At 39.5% G+C, this 22,050-nt stretch overlaps 1 protein-coding gene across 14 annotated transcripts in view; it reads left to right on the top strand.

Annotated features, from left to right (window-relative positions):
* The window catches only part of AW554918 (expressed sequence AW554918), a 298,592-nt gene that overhangs the window by 203,883 nt on the left and 72,659 nt on the right, over nt 1–22,050 (top strand). The window contains exon 10 of one of the 14 annotated variants that reach the window (XR_001782354.2): nt 10,588–11,438. The exons of 11 other annotated variants lie outside the window; for them this stretch is intronic. Coding sequence is in view for 2 of the 3 variants with exons in the window: in XM_017317882.2 (XP_017173371.2) it covers nt 10,588–10,591 (4 nt within the window). In the remaining variant the exon portion in view is untranslated. Of the gene's footprint in view, nt 1–10,587; nt 11,771–22,050 lie in introns of those variants that run through there. 2 more of the 14 variants (XM_017317882.2, XM_017317883.2) reach the window with 2 other exon arrangements.

A 22,050-nucleotide genomic window follows, 5' to 3' on the forward strand; every position in this document is an offset into this window, starting at 1 on the left:
TCACTAAAAATGAGACCTGCACTAATATTAAATAGCATGTGAAATCACTGGCCTCTCTCTGGATGAACATTGTAAAGTTGAATTGGGAGTTTCTGCTTGGATATCATAAAGATCTCACATACAAAGGTCTCTGCCGACTGCCCTACCTGGGGTTCCATCCCATAATCAGCCACCAAACACAAGCACTATTGCATACACCAGCAAGATTTTGCTGAAAGGACCCTTATATAGCTGTCTCTTGTGAGGCTATGCAAGTGCCTGGCAAACACAGAAGTGGATGCTCCAGTCAGCTATTGGATGGAACACAGGGCCCCCAATGGAGGAGCTAGAGAAAGTACACAAGGAGCTTAAGGGGTCTGCAACCCTATAGGTGGAACAACAATATGAACTAACCAGTACCCCCAGAGCTCCTGTCTCTAGCTGCATATATAGCAGAAGATGGCCTAGTCTGCCATCATTGGGAAGAGAGAGGCCCCTTGGTCTTGCAAACATTATATGCCCCAGTACAGGGGAAACACCAGGGCCAAGAAGTGGGAGTGGGTGGGTAGGGGAGCAGGGGAGGGAGGGTATAGGGGACTTTCGGGATAGCATTTGAAATGTAAATGAAGTAAATACCTAATAAAAAATTGGGGGAAAAAAAAAAAGGTCTCTGCCACACCTGGCAGTGGTGGCACATGCCTTTAATCCCAGTACTTGGGAGGCAGAGGCAGGTGGATTTCTGAGTGTGAGGACAGCCAGGGCTACACAGAGAAACCCTGTCTTGAAGAACAAAAAAACAAAACAAAACAAACAAACAAAAAAGCAAAACAGAAAACCCCACAAAGGTCTCTGCCATAGCACCACACTCCTATCCCTTCCTTTTCCCAATACTTTGACCATATATACCTCATGAAGCAAGACCATCTCAGCACTTCCTCTCTACTCTTTCCTACAAACCTGTTCAAGAATGCTTATAATTTTTTTTGAAATTTTTAAACTTATTCATATACATTTTTAATTAAATAGAATTCCAACATGCCTTCCCTTTGTGTTTCTTTCTCCAGGCCCTCTTATGCCCCTCCCCCATCAAATTATAGTCTCTTTTTCTTTATTACTGTTACACACATGTATATGTATGTATGTGTATATGAAAGCAACCTTCAGAGTTTGTTTTTGTGTATATGGTTTCAAAGCTCATAACCAGTAGAGGGGACTCACTCCTGGATAAGGCTAATTCTCCTTTTCTCAGCGGTCATTAATAACTTGTAGTTCCCAGCGGTGGGCTCCCCTTCCACATTAGCATTTTTACTGATATTGCCTTTGTTCTGATCTTTTTTTATACAGCCATTTTTAGGAGAGAATGTTTTATAGTAGACTTACTACAATTCTGGCTCTTATAATCTTTCCATCCACCTTTCTGGGATGTTTCTTGAGCCATAGATGCAGGAGCTATGATGTAGATGTATCTATTGGTGCCAGGCTTGAAACAAAATGTTGATCTCTGTATTGTATCTAGTTGCTGTCTTTGTTGGCAGTATCCATTTGCTGTAATGAGAAGCCTTGATGAGAGATGATACCTGTATTTATCTATAGATATAAGAATAAAACTTAGAATGTAATAAGGAATTATGTGTTCTGTAAAGTAGCACTAGTAGATTCTTTTCAGAGGTTCTAGCCCTGAGAAGCTGACTAGGTTTCCAGTACTAGACATGAATGAGCCTTAAGTCCAGTTAGCAGCAGTTAGTTGCCACCAGTGAGTGGGTGTCACTTATTGTGCCTTATAGGTATCTTGTCATGCTAGTAATTGTTATGGTTCTTAGGTATTGCAGTACCATATTAAAACAACAATGAAACTCATTTTCATCTCCTTGGAACTCCTTTGGAACTATTGCCTATCTCTTCATTTTTGTCTGCTTTGCCTTCCATTCATTAGCAGCCTGCTATACTGCTATATCATTCAGTGATTATTACTGTTCTCCTAATTCCCAAGTTGTTCTCTCTCTCTCTCTCTCTCTCTCTCTCTCTCTCTCTCTCTCTCTCTCACTCTCTCTCTCCCCACCGAGTCTGTGTGTGTGTGTGCGCGCGCGCGCACTCACACACACTCATTTTGGTGTGTGAGGGGGCATATGTGTGTATAGGTATAGGACCCTGAAAGGCAGCCTGGTTTCTGGTTGAGCTAAGGCTTGAAAGCCCGGTGATCCTGCAGGGGATTACTGGACACCAGGCCGCTGGCACAAGACCACAGCTCTCCATAGGTTTGTGGCCATCAGTCGCATAAGGGTAACGCCCCAAGCCCTTCCACAGAAGACGTGAAAGTGAGGTACGGTTTTACTCATCGCCACTCTCCCGCCATAACAATGATGCCCCAAAACTATGGACTGCCCCTTTGCATCAGGATCCACCATGGGGAACAATGGAATGAACCGGCCTTTATCTTAAGAGCCTGTCTAATCTCCAGCAGAAGGCCTCTCAGCTCTCTCAGCTACAGCCTCTGCCAAGCTGCCCACCAACAAGCCAAGGACTCTCTTACCTCTGGACCCGACCAGAACTCTTCCCTCATTTCCCCCTTGGCTCCAGGCTAGATCCAGCCAGCAGGCCCACACTCCGTTTCCCCAGCTTTTCCACAGCGTCCAGTGACGCCTGGTATGCCCAACAGCCTGAGAACCAGACGGCCACGGCCTCCCTGCAGGCCCAGGGACCCCTGAGCCAGCTTGAACTGGCCCCAGGGACCTCAGACTGCGCTCCCCAACCCCTGGAGCAGTGCCTAGCAGCTTTACATAGCCAGACAACTGTCTGATGCTGGTGTGGGGTAAGCACAGTCAAAACTCCCACATCTTGCCTCCTGAGCACCCGAGCCCTGAGCTGACTCGGGACATCCCCCTTGCTCAACATGATATAGAGACCAGAAGAAAACTTCAACCTTCCAGTTTCTTAAGTGCCGGCTATGATTTGTTTTGTTATTGTTGTTGTTTTTGAGACTTACTAAGCAGTGGGATTATAAATGTGCACTACTGTGCCTGTCTTCTTTTACATTGATTTACATTGACTCTAGAGGTTCATCCAGGTCCCCGTGGTTACAAAACAAGCCCTTTCCCAACAGAGCTATGACCCCAATGTCATATTACAAGACTTTCCAATAGCAAGTGACATAGCTAACCTGATTTTTTTTAAACCAATAAACTACAAACTTCTATCTTTAATGAACATAGATATAAAACTTCTTAATAGATTCTTAACAGAACAAACCCAGCAATACAGAAAATAGTTTACACTTTATAACCAAACAGGGATAATTCCAAGCATTAAGGGTTGATTTAGTGTCCTCGTATCTTTCTCATGTCTGTGTTCTCTTGGCAGTATTAGTTCTTTCTCTGCTTATCTCCTCTTTGGATATTATTTCCTTGCTGGCTTTGCTTAACTTTCTCTCTGCTTTCTTCTATCCTATTCCATCTTCTCAGCTCATTCCCATAACCTTAGATCACATTTATATGCCATTTACTCTGAAGTCTTTGTCTCATGGTCCATCTCCTTCCTTCCTGAAATCTAACCCTGCCTGCAACTGTGTAACAACATGGTCTATTGGGAGTCATTTGTAGATCCTTCAAATTAAGCATTTCCATAACTCATAATCTCTACATGAAAAATGACCTACTCGTCATCTCTAATCCCAGTAATCATAATATCCATCTATTCAGCCAGTCAGTGAATGTTTATTGAACATTTACTATGAACCAGAGAGTTCTCTAAACGTTTTAAATGTTGCCTAATGTAATAATAATGGCAAAATGAGTTGATAATGAATAATTAATCTTTTTTTTTAGATGAGATGCCTTTGAGGCCAAAACAAGTTAAGAAATCATATCTGCCAGAACTTACAAATAGCTAAACACTCTCAACTACCAGACATCGCTACCTGCTTCTAAAGTCACACTCCTTTCTTTCCTAAGCTACATAGTGCGTGACTCAGTTATGTCTGTAGGATCTCTAATACGCCTGTTGTCCAGACATCATTATGCTTCTGAGAAGGGATCTGGAATACTTTTTTTTTTAGCTTTTATATACATGGATGTTTTGTCTTCATAGTCTATATACTACGTGTTTGCCTGGTTCCTGTGAAAGCCAAAAGAGAATGTCAGATCTACCATGTGGGTGCCAGGAATCAAACCTAAGTCTCTGGAAGAGCAGCAAATGCTTATAGCTGAGCCATCTCCCAGCCTATGACATAAATTCTCCATAGAAGCGCTATATAATGGGGCCAGGGACCATGCCATTGCCTTTGCATAGTAAATTAACCACTTCTTCTCAGGACCTCTCTTACTTCAATCTCTTCTTTCTTTTCCACCCTTCTTCAAAGCTTCCTATTACTGTTTTTCCTCCATATGATAGTTTACTTCTGTTATTATTCTAATACCATACTAAACTGTATATGCATTTACTGCTACTCCTTGTTTAATCATAAATATTCAAAGACAGTTATCGCATCATGTGCTTCCATGCCTGAACACAGAGACAACATACAGTAGGCTTTCTGATCTAATGTACTAGATTTATGAAAGATGTTTACATTGATGGTTCCGGGGTAGAAAAGTAGATATTTGAGCATATGGAATATTTCATTAGGTTTTATTCTACAGATTTTTTTGGTCTCAAAATATTTTATTCAATCACAGGTCTCTCTCTAAGGATGTGCCAATATATCTAGGATAGTTAGAGAAACTTTTTAAGGAAATTTCTAAGCAGTATGGTTATGTGAAGCCTGGCTTCATGTTTACTGTTTGCCAATATCCTTAGAAATGGTACCCAGAAGCTGGAAAGCAGAAATCATCACCAAGTGTTTCTTTCAAAGTGGATGGACTATAAGTATTCCACTAGGGTTGGTTACTGAACCTCCCTTTGCTGGTCTGAGTCACATAATATATCAGTAATTCTTTTTATACAGTGAGCAACCCGTCTGACCTATATTGATTTACTGAGATGAACAGCAAGAACAAGTGAAATCCCATCATCACATCCCTGCATAAATTTCAACATGAATTTAGTTGGTGTTAAATGGACATTTGTTTTTATTGTCTCCAAGATTGGAATTTTTCTCCAGCAAAGCAGAATAATGTATCTATAAGGCATTCTAACTTGAGCAGTACATAAAGATTGGTAAACAAGGCTCCATTAAAAATACTTATAATGTAAGTAACATGAGTCCCAGTAGCATTTCTAATGTCCATTAATGCTTATTCTGAGGATCAGAGCTCATTCTACTGAGCCATTTAGTCAAACCGTGTGATTATTTAGAAAGTTAATTCATGCATACTAAAATCTAGCTTAAGTAATGCAGAGGGTAGGAGGTAAAACTCTATGGAGACGATAGTCCTTTTTGTTATTTAATGATCAGCCATAATTAACTTGCAAATTTGAAATAATTAGAACAAATTAAAGGTATTTAACTTTGCCTCCCTAAAGAAAAATTCAAATTGCACCAAATGCAGCTTTAAATTATTCAAGTCTCAGAGGTCTAGGCTAGATTTTTTTTTCATAATGCCTTTTCTATGATGAGAATACCAATCTGCTCTTTGTCAGAAGGCATCCTATCAAGTAATTGTTCTTTGTTAATAAATGACATCTATTCTTCCTTATAAAAGTATTTCAGTCTCCCAAGACTGCATCAGCATTTCCTTGGCATTTAAATTCAATAAAACAAAAGGTTAATGTTTTTCTGCTTTTTAAGGAATGCAAATACAAGTGGTTTTCAATTGGTCCTGAATGACATTTAAAATTTCTCATTCAAGAGCAGACTATTACGACATGAGACATGGGTAAAAGAGAAAGAAAACTTCAGCATGTTCTAGTATGTTGGTTTGCCTTTCTCCACTCCAAAGTAGGGTTTCTCAGCTTTCCACTTACTAGTATTTTATAATATTGAAACAAAAGGTATGACTTAGTAGAATCTTAGTAAATTGAGGGAGACTAAGTTACGGCAATTCTAAATATTGTAGCTTTAATTTCTCCTAATATCTTCATCTGATCATCCTCCATCAATTTAATTGCTCCAATAGATGCTAAGTAATAACTGTTGTTCCTAATAATCCTATCCCGTGTCTTTAAATGTCATACCTCTTCAGTGAATTTTGTACATAGTTCATTTGGACTATAAAAATAGTAAGAAATACAGTTAGCTGACAACTAGGATCTGACTTAATGCATGGTCCATGGTACAGAGCATGTGTACAGTGCCTGCCTATACAATTAGCTTAGTCAATGTAGTTAGGGAAACAATGTCTGCTGTTGACATTTGTACATCTCAAACTCCTTTAATGACTTCTTTTTTTCTTTTTTTTATTGGATATTTTATTTACATTTCAAATGTCCCCTTTCCCGGTTACCTCTCCCGCTCCCCAAAATCCCCTATCACATTCCCCCTATCCTGCTTCTATGAGGGTGTCCCCCCACCCACCCACTCCTGCCTCCCCACCCTTGAATTCCCCTACACTGGAGTATGGAGTTTTCACAGGACCAAGGGCCTCTCCTCCCATTGATGCCCAACAAGGCCATCCTCTGCTACATATGCAGCTGGAGCCATGGGTCCCTCCATGTGTAGTCCTTGGTTGGTGGTTTAGTCCCTGGGAGCCCCGGGGAAGGGGGGAGCGGGTCTGGTTGATTTATATTATTATTCTTTCTATGAGATTGCAAGCCCCTTCATCTCCTTCAGTCCTCTTTTCTAACTCCTCCACTGTGGACCCCATTGGGGACCCTGTGCTCAGTCCAATGGTTGGCTGAGAACATCCGCCTCTGTGTTTGTCAGGCTCTGGCAAAGCCTCTCAAATTATTAGCTGACAGCTATACTAGGCTCCTGTCAGCATGCACTTGTTGGCATCCACAATAGTGTCTGGGTTTGTTGCTGTATATGGGATGGATCCCTAGGTGGGGCAGTCTTTGGATGGCTTTTCCTGTGACTTATTTTTTACCTATAAATCTGCTTAGTTTCTTCTTAAATGTACTTTTTATTTATTCTTTGAGAATTTCACATATATATTTAATGTGTTTTGATCTTATATACCTCCTGCTCCCCTCCCAACACCTAGCAGCATTCCCCCACCAGGTCTCCTTCCTATCTTAATGTCCTCTGTTTATAATCCACTGAGCTCACATAGTACTTCTAACATGTGCAAGGGTATCAAGTCATGCACTGAAGTAGAGGGCCAGAGACTCTCCCTTCTCTGAGAACTTACTAGCCATTAACTGCTAGGCACTTCTCAGACAAGAGTGGGGCTTCATGATCTCATATTTTATCCATACTGGTATTTTGACTGGCTTGATCTTGTGCAGGTCTTGAGCAGATAACAGACACTTGAATTCATGTGTATAACAGCCATGTCAAGTCCAGAAAACACTAATGTATATATTGTGTAACTGACACCCATCACACTAAAAAGTACAGTTTTATTTTTCATTACATTCCTTTTAGTCTTAGTCCCAAACAGCAGTTTTAGTGTTATCAATTCAAATTGTTTTGCATGGTCTAAATATTCATATAAATAAAATTATATAAATATGTATATATTTAGGCCCAAGGTTTGAAGACTATAAACACTTTATTGCATGTTTCAAAGATCTATTACTTTTTAAATTTCTTAATATCAATTCATTGTATAGGTGTGCTACTAGAGTTTATTGCTCTATTGATAGACATTCAATCGCTTCCAGATTTAGAGATGGAGAAGCGACTGAGCTACTACAGGAATCTGTGTGCAAAATTTCTTAGTAGATATGGGTGTGTTTCTGTGTGTGTATTAATTGATATTTTTATTTTTGTGCATGTGTGTATGTGCATGAACTTTTGTGTACCACTTTTGTGCACTAGTTACATATAGATGCCCCTGAAGGCCAGAAAATGTCAGATCTCCTATAACTAGAGTAACAGGAAGATATGAGATAAGTGATATGGGTACTAAGAACCCAACATAGATCATCATTGGCAAGATCCGTCAGTGCTCTTAACCACTGGGCCATCTGTATACCCCCTCCTGTTTTCTTTTTGTATTAAATCAACATCTAGGACTAGAGTCACTATAATATAATAGCTTCTTTTTTTTAATTGTATATGACACATTTCCCAAAGCTATATAAGTGGTATCACTTACAATGGCATTTATCTCAGTGAGCCCATTGTAAGTTGAAAATTTATAAGTCAAGATATGCACTTACAACATCATAGTACATTGTAGTCCTCAGTTGAGGCTCTTCATAATCTCATAGCTATCAGCAAGCAGAACTTCCTAGATATGTACTACATGTTGCTAGCTTTAAGAAAATCAAAATTCAAAATTTGAAATATGTTTCTTCTGAGTCCGTTTATAGTACTCTACAGTTGAAAAGACACAGGTTGAACCATTGTTAGTCAGGGACCATCTGCAGGAACCCTCTCACTAGCAAAGAATCAGAGCTCTAGCCACTTCAAGTCACTGCAGAGACTGATTTTATCATTTTCTTTTTAACTGTTTCATGGGTTTTGTGAAATAACCCATCATTGTGGTTTTAATACAAAATACTCTAATGAATAATAAAACATCTTTGTATACTTCACATTGGTAATTTATATGTCTTTTCTTGCATAGTATCTACTCAATTCTTATAACTAGATTCAATCAGATAAACAACTGATTGCTAAACATAGAGATTTTTGGATATTTTGGCTCCTATATTTTAGCCTCCTTCCAATATGTGCATTGTGAATATTATTCCTAGTGTATAAATTACTTTTTTATTTACTTGGAACGGATGTCTTAATAAAGACAATATTCTTCTGTAAAAGTTGTAGACGTGTACCTTTCATGTAAGTCATAGTCCATTTAGAATACTGGGTCTGAGTGTTGTGCTTGTATTCTCAGGTAAGTTTCAAAACTCATTCTTTCTTTATGCTGATTTCATTATTTAAGGGTTATGTACTGAACTTTTTTCTTCACAAAACTATGTAATGCAATATCAGAAGTCAACTGAATACCCATACATACATATACAGGGAACAATGTTGATCGGTATGCCCATTCGGATATCAGTCTTGGTATTTACCACTTGTACTTAGCTTATCAATTTCTGTTGAGGAAATTGAATTTGATTTTTATTTGATTCATTGAGGATAACTAACATACTCAAAATATTGACATCATAATATTGACTCAAAATAGTGAAATCATGTTATCTATATATTCTTAGCCTTCAAATTAATTCAGTAATGCCTTGTAAAATTCATTATAATGATCTTACATATATTTTTTTCACTGAACTTACTGGTAGAATGCTTAAAAATACTAGCTTTTAAATATCCATGTTGTATACTACAATTTGCTAAATGCTTATGCCAATTTTTTTCTGGTTTGTAGACTTTTTATCATATTCAAGTTCACAATCATGTTGTGCATAAATATTTATGCCTTTACAAGCTTTATTTCTTTTGTTGTTTGTTTTTACTGTATTTATTTGTTTGGACTTCTAATACAATATGGAGTAAAATGGAAGTAACTGGAGAGGAACAATTTACATTTTTCCCAGTCTTAAGGAAAAGCCATTCAATATGTCACTAATAAGTCCATTAAATATAGATATCCCATATCGATCCTTTTTTTTCATTACTGTAACAAATGTCTAAAGCAGGCAAACTGCATAAGAAAAGAGTTTGCTTTTTGTCTTTGTTTTGGTTTGGATTTTTTGAGCTCAAGTTCTGCAGACTAAAAGTCCACACAACACAGCAGTTAGTCTGGCAAGGCCCCATAGCATATGAATACTGCAGGAAGGAGGAATCACACTGTAAACCAGAAAGCCAAAGAGAGGTACTGTAATCCATCCGGAACAAACTCTCAGTTGATTTGAGAATCTCAAACTTAGTAGCTCTTACCTCTTAATTCCAGTACAAATACTGGAGGAACCAAATTCCTGACACATGAGCCTTGGGTACCAAACCATAACAAGCTCTTAACAAGACTGAAATTTTACCTTATGTCCCTGTTTGCTGACTTTTCGTAGGCATTTTGTCCAATGCTTTTTGTGTGACTATTCTCCTTTATTCTTCCGTAGTCACCATTCTTCTTAATTGTAATGTAGTCACCATTATTTGGAAACATAAAGTTAACATTTTATTTTGCAGAACTCACTTGGTTATTATGTTGTTACACTTCATTTATTTCAGGATTTGGTTTATTAATATTTTGTTGAAAATTTATGTACCATATGCTCATATGAACTATGACTTAGTAATACCCATTTATCAAACTCTACAAGACTTTTATTTCATATAATCACACAAAGTATATTGAGAAATGTCTTTGTTTCCAAAAGAGTTAATGTAAGATTGCTAATGTTTATTTCTTATGCATGACAGAATTTATCAGTGAAGCTATTTTGGCAGTTTCCATTGTAAAAATATCTTTGACTTTTGATTACAGGTTTTCTAGGCCTAGGACTATTTCTATTTTCCTATTTCTTCTTACATTTTTGAAATTTGAGCTTTTTCCCTTTGTTTTATTTACTTACTTACTTACTTAGCTAATTCACTGTACATCCCCCTCACTGCCCCACTCTGAGTCACAGTCTTTTCCATTTCCCCACCTTCTCCTCTAGGTGAGTGGGAGCTTCCCTGGGTAAACCCCACCAGGCACATCAAGTCTCTGCGAAGCTAGGCACATCCCCTCCCACTGAGGCCGGACGAGAAGAACATTTCCCACATACGGGACCAAGATGCAGACCAGGCTGCACATCTGCTACATCTGTGCAGGGAGGCCTAGGTCCAGCCTGTGCATGTTCTTTGGTTGCTGGTTCAGAAGATTCCAAGTTGGTTGACTCTGTTGGTCTCCTGTGCAGTTTCTATCCCTTTAGGCACTGTAATCCTTCCTTCTGTTACTCCATAAGAGTCCCCAGGCTCCAATCACTGCTTGGCTGTGGGTCTCTGCATCTGTCTGAGTCAGCTGCTGGGTGGAGCCTCTCAGAGGACAACCATGCTAGACTCCTGTTTGCAGGCCTAACAGAATATCATTAATAGTGTCAGGATTATTGCTTGTCCATGTGTTGGGTCTCAAGTTGGGCCAGTAATTGGTTGACCATTCCCTCAGTCTCTGCTCCATCTGCAGTCCCTGCATTGCTTCTAGACAGGATAAATTTTAGGTGGAAAAATTTTTGGGTGGGTTGGTGTCACTGCCACTCCACTGAAGTTCCTGTCTGGATACAGAAGGTGGCCTCTTCAGGTTTCATATACTCAATGCTGTGAGTCACAGCTAAGGACACCCCCATTTATTCTTGGGTGCACCTCTTATCCCATGTTTCTGTGTGTTCCTGTAGATGTCCCCCTTCTCCCCACACCTGTCACTTGCATATTTCCATTCATTCTCACAACCGTTTGGTCATCCCTTCTGTCCCTCCCCTCACCTGATCCTGAGCCCTCCCCCATTCCCCTCAACATCCCCTCTCCCACCCAGCTCTCTCCCTCCATCTGCCTCTTTTAAATGAGTACATACTATGCATGTCCTCTTTGGACTGGGTTACTTCACTCAGGGTGATATTATCAAGATCCATCCTTTGGCATGCAAAATTCATGATGTCTTTGTTTTTAATAGCTGAATATTATTCCATCATGGAAGGCTCTTGCTTTCCTAGCATCTGAGACTTTCTGGTGGCTACCCCCACCTCCCCATCCCCCATTGCTACACACCTCTGTTCAATTTCCTGACCCTCTGTATTTCTCCTCCCATACCGGATTCTTCCCCATTTTCCCCTCCCCCTCTTCTTTTCCTCACAAGTCCCTCCCACCCTCTACTTCCCTTGATTCCTTCTTCTAAGTAGGACTGAAGCATCCACTCTTTGGCCTTCCTTCCTCTTGAGCTTCCTGTGGTCTGTGAGTTGTATTGTGGGTATTCCATGCTCTTTCCCTAATACCCACTTATCAATGAATACCCCACCTTTTGCAAGTATTTTATTTTTACATCAGTGTTCATAGGAGAAATAGGTCTGAAATTTTCTTTCTTTATTGAGTCTTTGTGTGGTTTCGGTATCAGGGTGACTGTGACCTCCTAAAATCAGTTTGGCAGTGTTCCTTCTGTATCTATTTTGTGGAATAGTTTGAGGAATGTTGATATTAGCTCATCTTTGAAAGTCTGGTAGAATTTGATGCTAAAACAGTCTGTCCCTGAACTTTGTTTTTTGTTTTTTTACTTCTGTTTTTTGGTGTTTTTGTTGTTGTTTGTTTGTTTGTTTTGATTGTGAGGGTTTTACTGACTGCTTCTTTTTCCTTAGGGCCTTCAGGACTGTTTAGATAGTTTACCTGGTCTTGATTTCACTTTGGTAAGTGGTATCTATCTAGAAAATCATCCATTTTGTTTATAGTTTCCAATTTTATGGAGTACAGGCTTTTGAAGTAAGGTATAATGACTCTGAATTTCCTCAGTTTCTATTATGTATCCCTTTTCATTTCTGATTTTGTTAATTTGAATACTGTTTCTCTGTCTTTTACTTAGTTTGGCTAAAGATTTCTCTATGTTGTTGATTTTCTCAAAAAAAAAACAGTTCTTGGTTTTGTTGATTCTTTGTATTATTCTCTTTCTTTGTGATTTAGGGATTTCAGCCCTCAGTTTATTTCCTGTCATCTACTCTTCTTGGGTGTGTTTGCTTCTTTTTGTTCTAGAGCTTCCAGGTGTGCTGTTAAGTTGCTAGTGTTATGAACTTTTCTTTTAGCACTGCTTTCATTGTGTATTGTTAGTTTGGATATGTTGTGCCTTCATTTTCATTGAATTCTAATAATTCTTTAATTTCTTTATTTTTTTTCCCTATCCCAGTGGTCATTGAGTAGAGCATTGTTCAGTTTCCATGAGTTTATAGGATTTCTGTTCCTTCTGTTATTGAAGTCAAGCTTTAACCCATGGAAGTCTAATAAGATACAGGGGGTATTGCAACTTTCTTGTATCTATATTGTAATCGAATATATGGTCAATTTTGGAGAAGATTCTGTGAGGTACTGAGAAGAAGGTATATTCTTCTGTGTTTGGGTGAAATGTTCTGTAGGTATCTGTTAGGTCCATTTGAGCTCTATACTTTGAAGTTGAGGTGTGTGTCTTATGTGTAGCAGAATAATAGATCCTGTTTTCACATCCAGTCTGATAGTCTGTCTTTTTATTGAGAAATTGAGTTTGTTTATGTTGAGAGATATTTAAGTCCAATGATTATTAATTCCTGTTATTTTGATGTTAGTGGTTGATTATTATGTGGCAGGAGGATTTTCTGTTATCCAATCAATTTGGTGTTCTGTAAGCTTCTTGTATATTTATAAGCATCTTTCTTTAGGTTACAGAAATTTTCTTTGACTGTTGTGTCAACTCATTCTAGTGTATCTTCTATGCCAGAGAGTCACTCTTCCATCTTTTCTATTCTGTTGTTGACGTTTACATCTGTAGTTCCTCTTCTTTTACCTAGGTTTTTCATTTCTAGGATTCCTTCAGTTTGTATTTTCTTTATTGCTTCTATTTCTATTTTCAGGTCTTGAACAGTTTTATTCATTTTTTTCACCCCTTTGATTGTATTTTGATTGTATTTAAAGGCCTTTTTCATCTCTACAAGATTGGACTTAAGGTTTTTTGGGGTTTTGTTTGTTTGTTTGTTTCTTTTGGGTTTTTTTTTTTGTACTTTAGCTGTGTTACTACATCCAGGACTTGGCTGTAGCAGGTTAGCTGGGCTCTGATGGTGCCATATTGCCCTAGCTCTTTTTGATTGTGTTCTTACACTGGACTTTAGCCATCTGGTTATCCCTAGTAGACCTCTGGGAATGCATCAGAGTTATAGACAAAAATAAAATAAAATAAAATAAAACAAAATAAAATAAAATGGAGTGCAGGGGGCACTCCTGTTTACCCTTGTTGGGTGTGCTTTAGGGAGACTTGGTAGGCAGGGAGTTGGAGGTGTGTTGGGGATTGGGGAGCAAACTTCCCTCAAGAAATGCAGGTAGAGGTGTGGATTGGAAAATAGAGAGTAGCCGGGCGTGGTGGCGCACGCCTTTAATCCCAGCACTCAGGAGGCAGAGGCAGGCGGATTTCTGAGTTCGAGGCCAGACTGGTCTACAAAGTGAGCTCCAGGACAGCCAGAGCTATAAAGAGAAACCCTGTCTCGGGGGGGGGGGGGGGGGGGGGGGGGAATCAAGAAAATGGAAAGTAGGGACCAGGCACAGTTTACTGTTCTTTAGTATGTCCCAAGGGGACCTAGGAGGCAAGGGCTTAAAAGTGGGGATCCCTGGTACCTTCAGGCCTCAAGAAATGCAAGCAGAGTTGTGAGACTGAAAATGGAGCGCAGGAGACCAAGAGCAAGTTACAGCTCCTGGGTGTGCCCCAGGAGGACCTAGGTATTTTCCAATTTTTAATTCCAGCTTCTCTACAGTTTTGTTTTATTTTTTTAGCCTGTGGATTATTTAGAAGTATGTTAAATACTTACCACATTTTTCTGACATGTTCACTTTTATTTTGGTTTAACTCCATCGTGGTTAAATTGCATAGTCTATTAGCTTTAAATTGTTTGAAACATACTGAAATTTATTCTGTAAGCCTATATGGTATGTATTGGGCAGCACGAAGAGTGTTCATTCTGGTATTGAGTGCAGTCCTGCACATGCTGACTGGGGCTTTGTTCTTTAATAGCCTATTGAAATTTTGTCATATTTTTCTTACAATTGATAATGACAGAAGACTAAAGCCCCAAGCTAGAATGTGAATTTCTCTAGTCTTTAATCTTAACAGGTTTTATTATATCTGTTCTGAAAGCATTGTTTTAGATGGATGTGTCCTTATGATTTTTGTGTGCTCTGATATATTTTTAATTTACATTCTATTTTAATTGAAAATAGATTTTTTTCTTATAATACATTCTGATATATAACTGGAAAATATGACTAAAAGCTAAAGCAAAAACCAAAACAAACAAACAAAAAAAACCACATACAGACACAGAGACACATTCACACACACAGAAAACCCATAAGAATAAAAAGGGAAACAATAATATATAAGCAAAAGACTTAAAAGGTTTTTTCTAAATGCACAGGTAAAGTAATGAGATATACCTCCAAAAATACAATTGAGTTCATTTCCTGTTGGCTTTGTAATGCTGGACATGGGGCCTGCTATTTTTTGTTTTTGTTTTTGTTTTGTTTTTTCAAGACAAGGTTTCTCTGTGTAGCCCTGGCTGTCCTGGAACTCACTCTGTAGAGCAGGCTGGCCTCGAACTCAGAAATCTGCCTGCCACTGCCTCCCAAGTGCTGAGATTAAAGGTGTGCTATTAAGTGGTTTGTAACCCAGTGAAACTCCACTGGAGAAAACTAATTCTTCTTTTGCTAGAGATTACCAGTTGGTTAGTGATAGGGAGCTCCGGGTTTGTTCCCCAGCCCTGCAAAAATATGTTCAAACAACCTCCCACACAGATGAACAAAAGCTAATTTGTGTGCATAATGAATTTAAAGTTAAGCTGAAGTTGATGAGCAAGGGGCCTGCTCATTCCACCCCTTTTCTGTTTGTAAACATGGTCGTACTCTGTAGCATAGTCTGCACTGGAACTCATGAAAATGATCCTTCCTTACCGTCCCAAGTGTTGAGGTTACAGACATGAACCTCAAAGCCCATCTTGTTTTCTTTTTCTCATCCTTTAAAAAAAAAAAAAAAAACAGATGATACTTTTTCTGTTAACTCTCCAGCTGTTGGTAACCAGTTCCGAATGCTTCCCTAACTTAGAGTAGACTCTGTGGCAGGAATATGCTGTTGCTTTTTATAGACAGTAGGATATTTCTTGTTCTATCAATACATTCAATTCCCCACTGTTACCTGTGGTGCTATCATTATATATATATATATATATATATATAAAATTTATATATATATATATATATATATATATATATAAAATCTCAGTACATGTAAGCTTGACAGCATAGTGCTATCAGTTTAGCTTTGAGGACTCCTGTACTTTAAAAGAAATTTTTAAAAATTACAGCCTTTTATATTTATCTGCACATGTACTATTTCTGATAATCCTCATTCCCTTTATAGATCCAAATTTCCATCTGGTGTCGTTTTCCTGCAACTTAAAAAAACATCCTGTTATTTCTTGTAATGCAGGTGTTCTGAAACAAAATTTCTGTTTTTAATTTTAAAATATTATTTCTCCTTTTTGAGGGACATTTTATGAGAAGTAAACTCTAAGGTGACAGATTTGTCAGCTTTCGGCATTGTAGAGATATCCTTTTTATCTTCTGGCCATTTCTGTTTTGATGTTAATAGGTCATATGTAATATCATTCTTCTGCATGGAACTAACGCATTTCTTGAGGAGAAGGACCCGTTCATCTTTGCTTTTACTCAACTTGACTATTAAGGGTCAGAAGGTCCTGCTATTAACGTTGCAATCCACCATGTCCAGAGAAGCTCTCCAAGCATGGCACAATGTGGAGAACTCCCTTTCTCAGGAGGCTTCCCCTCTGCCTGATCTTATGAGAGTGTCCCTGAGCACAAGAGCCTGGCCTCATGTCGAGGATGACCCTCACAGGGCTTCCTGCAGGTGCTGCCTGAGTCATTTCTTAAGTCCCACTCAGTCTTTCCATCTTAAGATAATATGATAATTAGGTATTAAGTTATGACCAATCAACCCTTCCTGCCTGTTAGCATTCTGTCTAAACTCCACCCCCACAGTTACCTTGCAACAGCCAGGTAGGCCTGACCTCAACTATAAAACGGGGCAAGCAGCCCCCTTCCCTCCTCCCTCTCTTGTTCTCCTGCGTTCTTGCTCCTGCACTGTCTCCTTGCCCTTCCCCCTTCCCTTCCCCCTCTCTCCAAGTGCTCATGGCCAGTTTCTCCCTCTCTCTACCCCTCTCTCTCTCCCTCCCTCTCTCTCCCCCATGTCAGTTCTCCAAGCAGTTCTCTCTTGCTATCCTAAACAATTCTCTGGATAGCTCATCTCCTGCAGATCCTAAGCAGTCTTTTATTTTACATATCAATCCAGTCCTTTACTCAAGGCTTCCTTTTGATTATCCTATGAATCAGCATTCAGTGGCCTCAGCCCCTTAATTTTTAGGGAAGTCTAGCACACATTTTCTTTTAACATTGAAAAAGAATTCAGGGATCTGCTTGCCTCTTTTAAGCACAGATGCTAAGCAAGCTAAGTGGGGCCCTTTCCTGAAATTACCATATCTACCATACCTGGGCCTAACCTTGCTCTCCTCCAAGCTGATCCTGAACTCTAGGATTTGTCTACCTTTGTAAGCATAAACAAAAGCACGTATCTGGGTAGATCTCCTGCAATCACCTCTCCTTATTTCCTTCCTTAGTATCTTTCTGACAAGCTGCTTCACAGTGCAGCTGCCTCTGTTTCTTGAGATTCATGAGGGCCCTCATATGATTCATATTGCATCCTTATTTTTTTGCATAGTTGAGAAATTATATATTTTTGAATTATGTTTTTAAGCCTTCTTTTCCACAGTCTTAAGGGCTGTCTTGAAGGTCTAGTTGTTTACCATTTTGCTAAGACATTAGGTACACCATTGCCTTCAGGAATCATGCTGTCTAATTATCAGGAGGATATTCCTTAAAGAGGAATGCAAAACATGTACATTATTATACAAACAAGCCTTATGCCCATAGCAGCCACCAACACACCTGGGGGCCTATGTCTGGTAGCCCTGTCCCAGGGGCAAGAACCATGTCATTCTGTCCTCACCATGATCATACTGAACTCAACACCAGTATAGACGAGTAAATGATCTCCAGGTCTCTTTCCAAAGTTGGGATCTATTGACAGTAAATAGCTGCTAGGAGAGAGATTATCATCCTGTTTTTGAAGATACAGCTGCTGGTAGTTTTCCCATGCTTCAGTGGATGACTGCACATCTGTGCAGCACTAACACATATGGGCACATATGGGCAGCACTAACTAGACTTAGTAGAATACCCAAAAAAATGACATGAAATTAGGGAAGGCTATTAGAACATGATGGAAGCTGGGGGCATGGAGGAGAGGATAGAGATGATCATATTATATATGTATGATATTTAATTTTTTTATATAAATGAAAGTTCCAGGGGGAGAGCTCATAATAGTAGCTTTGGCATGGCAGCAGGCACCCAGGTCAGGAAGCTGAGAAATGAAATATTCAACCACAAGCATGAAGCAGAGAGAGCAAACAGGAAGCAGTAACTCTATAAATGATCATGACCCTCCCTCTGTGATATACTGCCTTTAGAAAGGCTATGTCACCTCCCCAAAACAGCACTATCAGCTGCGATCCAACTGTTTAAATATCTGAGCCTATGAGGTATATTTTCTAATTCATACAACCTCAATTTCTTCATATCCTGCAATCAAAATAAGTGGTGCTGTAAGACCCCAACCCCAGGTCAATGGTACTTACTTTGAGATGCCCCTGAGTGAGACATCAAGATGCAGCGCCATGCAAAAGCAAGAGGTTTATTTTCTGGTGAGTTGGAGTCGACCTTCAATCAGTCCTTCAAGGTGAGTGACTAGAAGGCAACCCCACACCCAAGACTATCACAAGTCGTTTTTATACTTCTTAGGGGCTCAGGTTACATCAGCGAGGTCACAGTTCAAACTTACTGGGTAAGCACATTGACCTTTAAATCTGTTGGCTAGCAAGCATGATGTGCATTTGAACTCTACCTGGGGCTTTCCAGAGGGTCAGGTGACTGTCAGTCATTCTGAGAATTTTTTACTCAAGAATGTTCCTGAGGGGGGAGAATGGAACTTGGTGTAGCCTTGACCCCCACATGGAAGGGAGAAGCTGTAGGAGGGTGCAGGACTAGAAGAAGCCCTTAGGGCCCCTCAGTGTCTTCCACAATAGGATCTTACCACCCAGTGGCAATAGCCTGCATTGTGGAGACCTCTGGGGCCTCCTTGACCAATAACAGATCAGAAGATACTCCGTGCCTGGCACTAAGATTTTCACATAATCACTCATGTCTTCTAGAAGCAGCAATGTTTTCTCTTCCGGATGTATAATTTATACAACCTATCTTCAAGTTTACCAATTCATTCTTATGCTAGTTAGCCACTATATTCTTCACCTCTAAAATTTCTAGTTAGCTGTTTCTTTCATTATGAGTGTATATGAATAATACGAGGTAGGGCACATAGTCCACAGATCACACGTGGAGGCCAGAAGTAGCCTTAGGGGAGTTGATCTCTCCTGCCACTTTAAAACTACAAAATGTAAAAGCTCTTTCCTTTCTCTGCTGCATCTTCAGCCACAGTATGCTCAGGCTTCAGAAGAGGCTTGCTTCTACTGTCCTCTGCTGTAGTAAAAAAGAAGCCTGTGACTGTCCATCCTGGGGACTCTACGCTGAAAAAACACCTTAGCTCGACAGAAGGACAGGCATATGGGAAGCAGAAAAGTACTACCAGTGCTTGAATGCCAGAGAAGGTAGCCTAGGTGAGAAGAATGTGAATCCTGTGCTGGCCTCTCAGAAGATACAGTGAATCTAAGACGGACTGCTATGGGTATCACAGCCTGTACCTGAAGGTCAAAGGATCTGCATTCAAAAACAAGTGGATTCTAATGGAGCACATTCATAAGCTGCAGGTAGACAAGGCCAGCAAGAAGCTTCTGGCTAACCAGGCTGAGGTCAAGAACCAAGAAAACACAAATGAGCTAAGAGGAGTGTCTCCAGGCCAAGAAGGAGGGGATCTTCAAGACTCTGTCCAAGGAAGAAGAGACCAAGAAATAAAGCTTCTCTCCTATCTGTACATAATGGCATGACTGTCGCCTCACATGGATCAGTCATTAAAATGAAACAAGCCTTAAATTTTAAATAAATAACCAAAAAGCTCTGTAGCAAAATGAGAATAAAAGGAATAATTATCATTATTATCACTTTTAAGATATACTTACTATACCTACCACACCAAGGACAAAACTTAGCTTTATCAGCCTTAAAAGTGTATTCTGAATATTTTTGTTATCTGATAGCTGGGAAAAATCATCTAATATCAAACCTACTTTATAATAGCATGTTGAATATAACATAAATTATTAAACACTATACTGAAAGCACAAAAACAGTGTCTGTGTGTGCACTTTGACACCACCATAAAGTCAAGAGATTCTAATTAAACTATATTAGTTACTGTTCTTATTTCAGTAATGAAATAAAACAACTTAGCCTGTTGTATAAATTTGGATAAATATTAGGGAAGATTTATTAAAACTCTTGGTTTAAAGATAAGAAGTAAAAGTGCCCATCATGGTAGAGAAGACATGACAGTGAGAGCATTTGACATACGATGATGGGAATTTGCTCACAACTAGGCATTTAAGATTATAATGGGAGGAGAGGCTCTTGGTCTTGCAAAGAAGATCATATGCCCTAGTAAGCGGGAGTGGCTGGAATTTTCGGGCTCGGTGGACTGTCCTATGGTCCCCAGATGACTCTCCACTCGATCACTGGTGAGTGCAACACAACATCAGTTCCAAACCAATTGTGACAGGCCTGTGATACCAGGAGCAAGGACACGGGAGCCCTGCCTGACCAGCGGCTCAGGTTCCTTTTGATCAGTGCTTGTATACCATGGTTTCGAACACACCAGATAGCCCCAGTGTCTCCAGAGGAGACACCACTTCCAGGCGCTGTAACACACCCAGGATCTTAGGATTCTAGGATTCTAGGATAACAGGAGCTTGGTCACGCCAGGATCTCAGGATCTCACAGGAAGCTTGACTGCCAAGAACTCTGACACAACCAGAATCTCAGGTTCACAGGAGCCCAGAATCACAGGATCACAGAGAAAGCTGGACTCTGAGGAGTCCTGAATCAACCAAGATTATAGGAAGGACAGGCTCCAATCAGATATATTGAGGGCACCAAGCACTTGAGATAATCAGATGGCAGGAGGCAAGCATGAGAACAGAAGCAACAGAAACCAAGGTTATATGGCATCATCAGAACCAAACTCTCCCACCATAGCAAGTTCTGGATACACCATCACACCAGAAAAGCAAGATATGGATCTAAAGTCACTTCTCATGATGATAATGGAGGACTTTAAGAAGGAAATAAATAACTCCCTTAAAGAAATACAGAAAAACACAGATAAACAGCTGGAAGCCCTTAAAAAGGAAACACAAAAATCCCTTAAAGTGTTACAGGAAAACACTACCAAACAGGTGAAAGAATTGAACAAAACCATCCAGGATCTAGAAATGGAAGTAGAAACAATGAAGAAAACCCAAAGGGAGACAACTCTGGAGATAGAAATCCTAAAAAAGAAATCAGGAACCATAGATATGAGCATCAACAACAGAAAACAAGAGATGGAAGAGAGAATCTCAGGTGCAGAAGATTCCATAGAGAACATGGACCCAACAATCAAAGAAAATGCAAAATGCAAAAAGATCCTAACCCAAAACACCCAGGAAATCTAGGACACAATGAGAAGACCAAACCTAAGGATAATAGGAGTAGATGAGAATGAAGATTTTCAACTTAAAGGACCGGCAAATATCTTCAACAAATTTAGAGAAGAAAACTTCCCTAACTTAAAAAAAGATTTGCCCATGAACATACAAGAAGCCTACAGAACTCCAAGTAGACTGGACCCAGAAAAGAAATTCCTCCTGACACATAATAATCAGAACAACAAATGCACTAAATAAGGATAGAATATTAAAAGCAGTAAGGGAAAAAGATCAAGTAACATATAAAGGCAGACCTATCAGAATTACACCAGACTTCTCACCAGAGACTATGAAAGCCAGAAGAGCCTGGACAGATGTTATACAGACCCTAAGAGAACACAAATGCCAGCCTAGGCTACTACACCTAGCAAAACTCTCAATTACCATAGATGGAGAAACCAAATTATTCCATGACAAAACCAAATTCACACAATATCTTTCCACGAATCCAGCCCTTCAAAGGATAATAAAGGGAAAACTCCAACACAAGGAGGGAAATGACACCCTAGAAAAAGCAAGAAAGTAATCCTTCAACAAACCTAAAAGAAGACAGCCTCAAGAACAGAATCCCAACTCTAACAGCAAAAATAACAGGATAACAAT

The sequence above is a fragment of the Mus musculus genome, chromosome 18, assembly GCF_000001635.26.
Source record: "Mus musculus strain C57BL/6J chromosome 18, GRCm38.p6 C57BL/6J".
Classification (NCBI taxonomy): domain Eukaryota; kingdom Metazoa; phylum Chordata; class Mammalia; order Rodentia; family Muridae; genus Mus; species Mus musculus.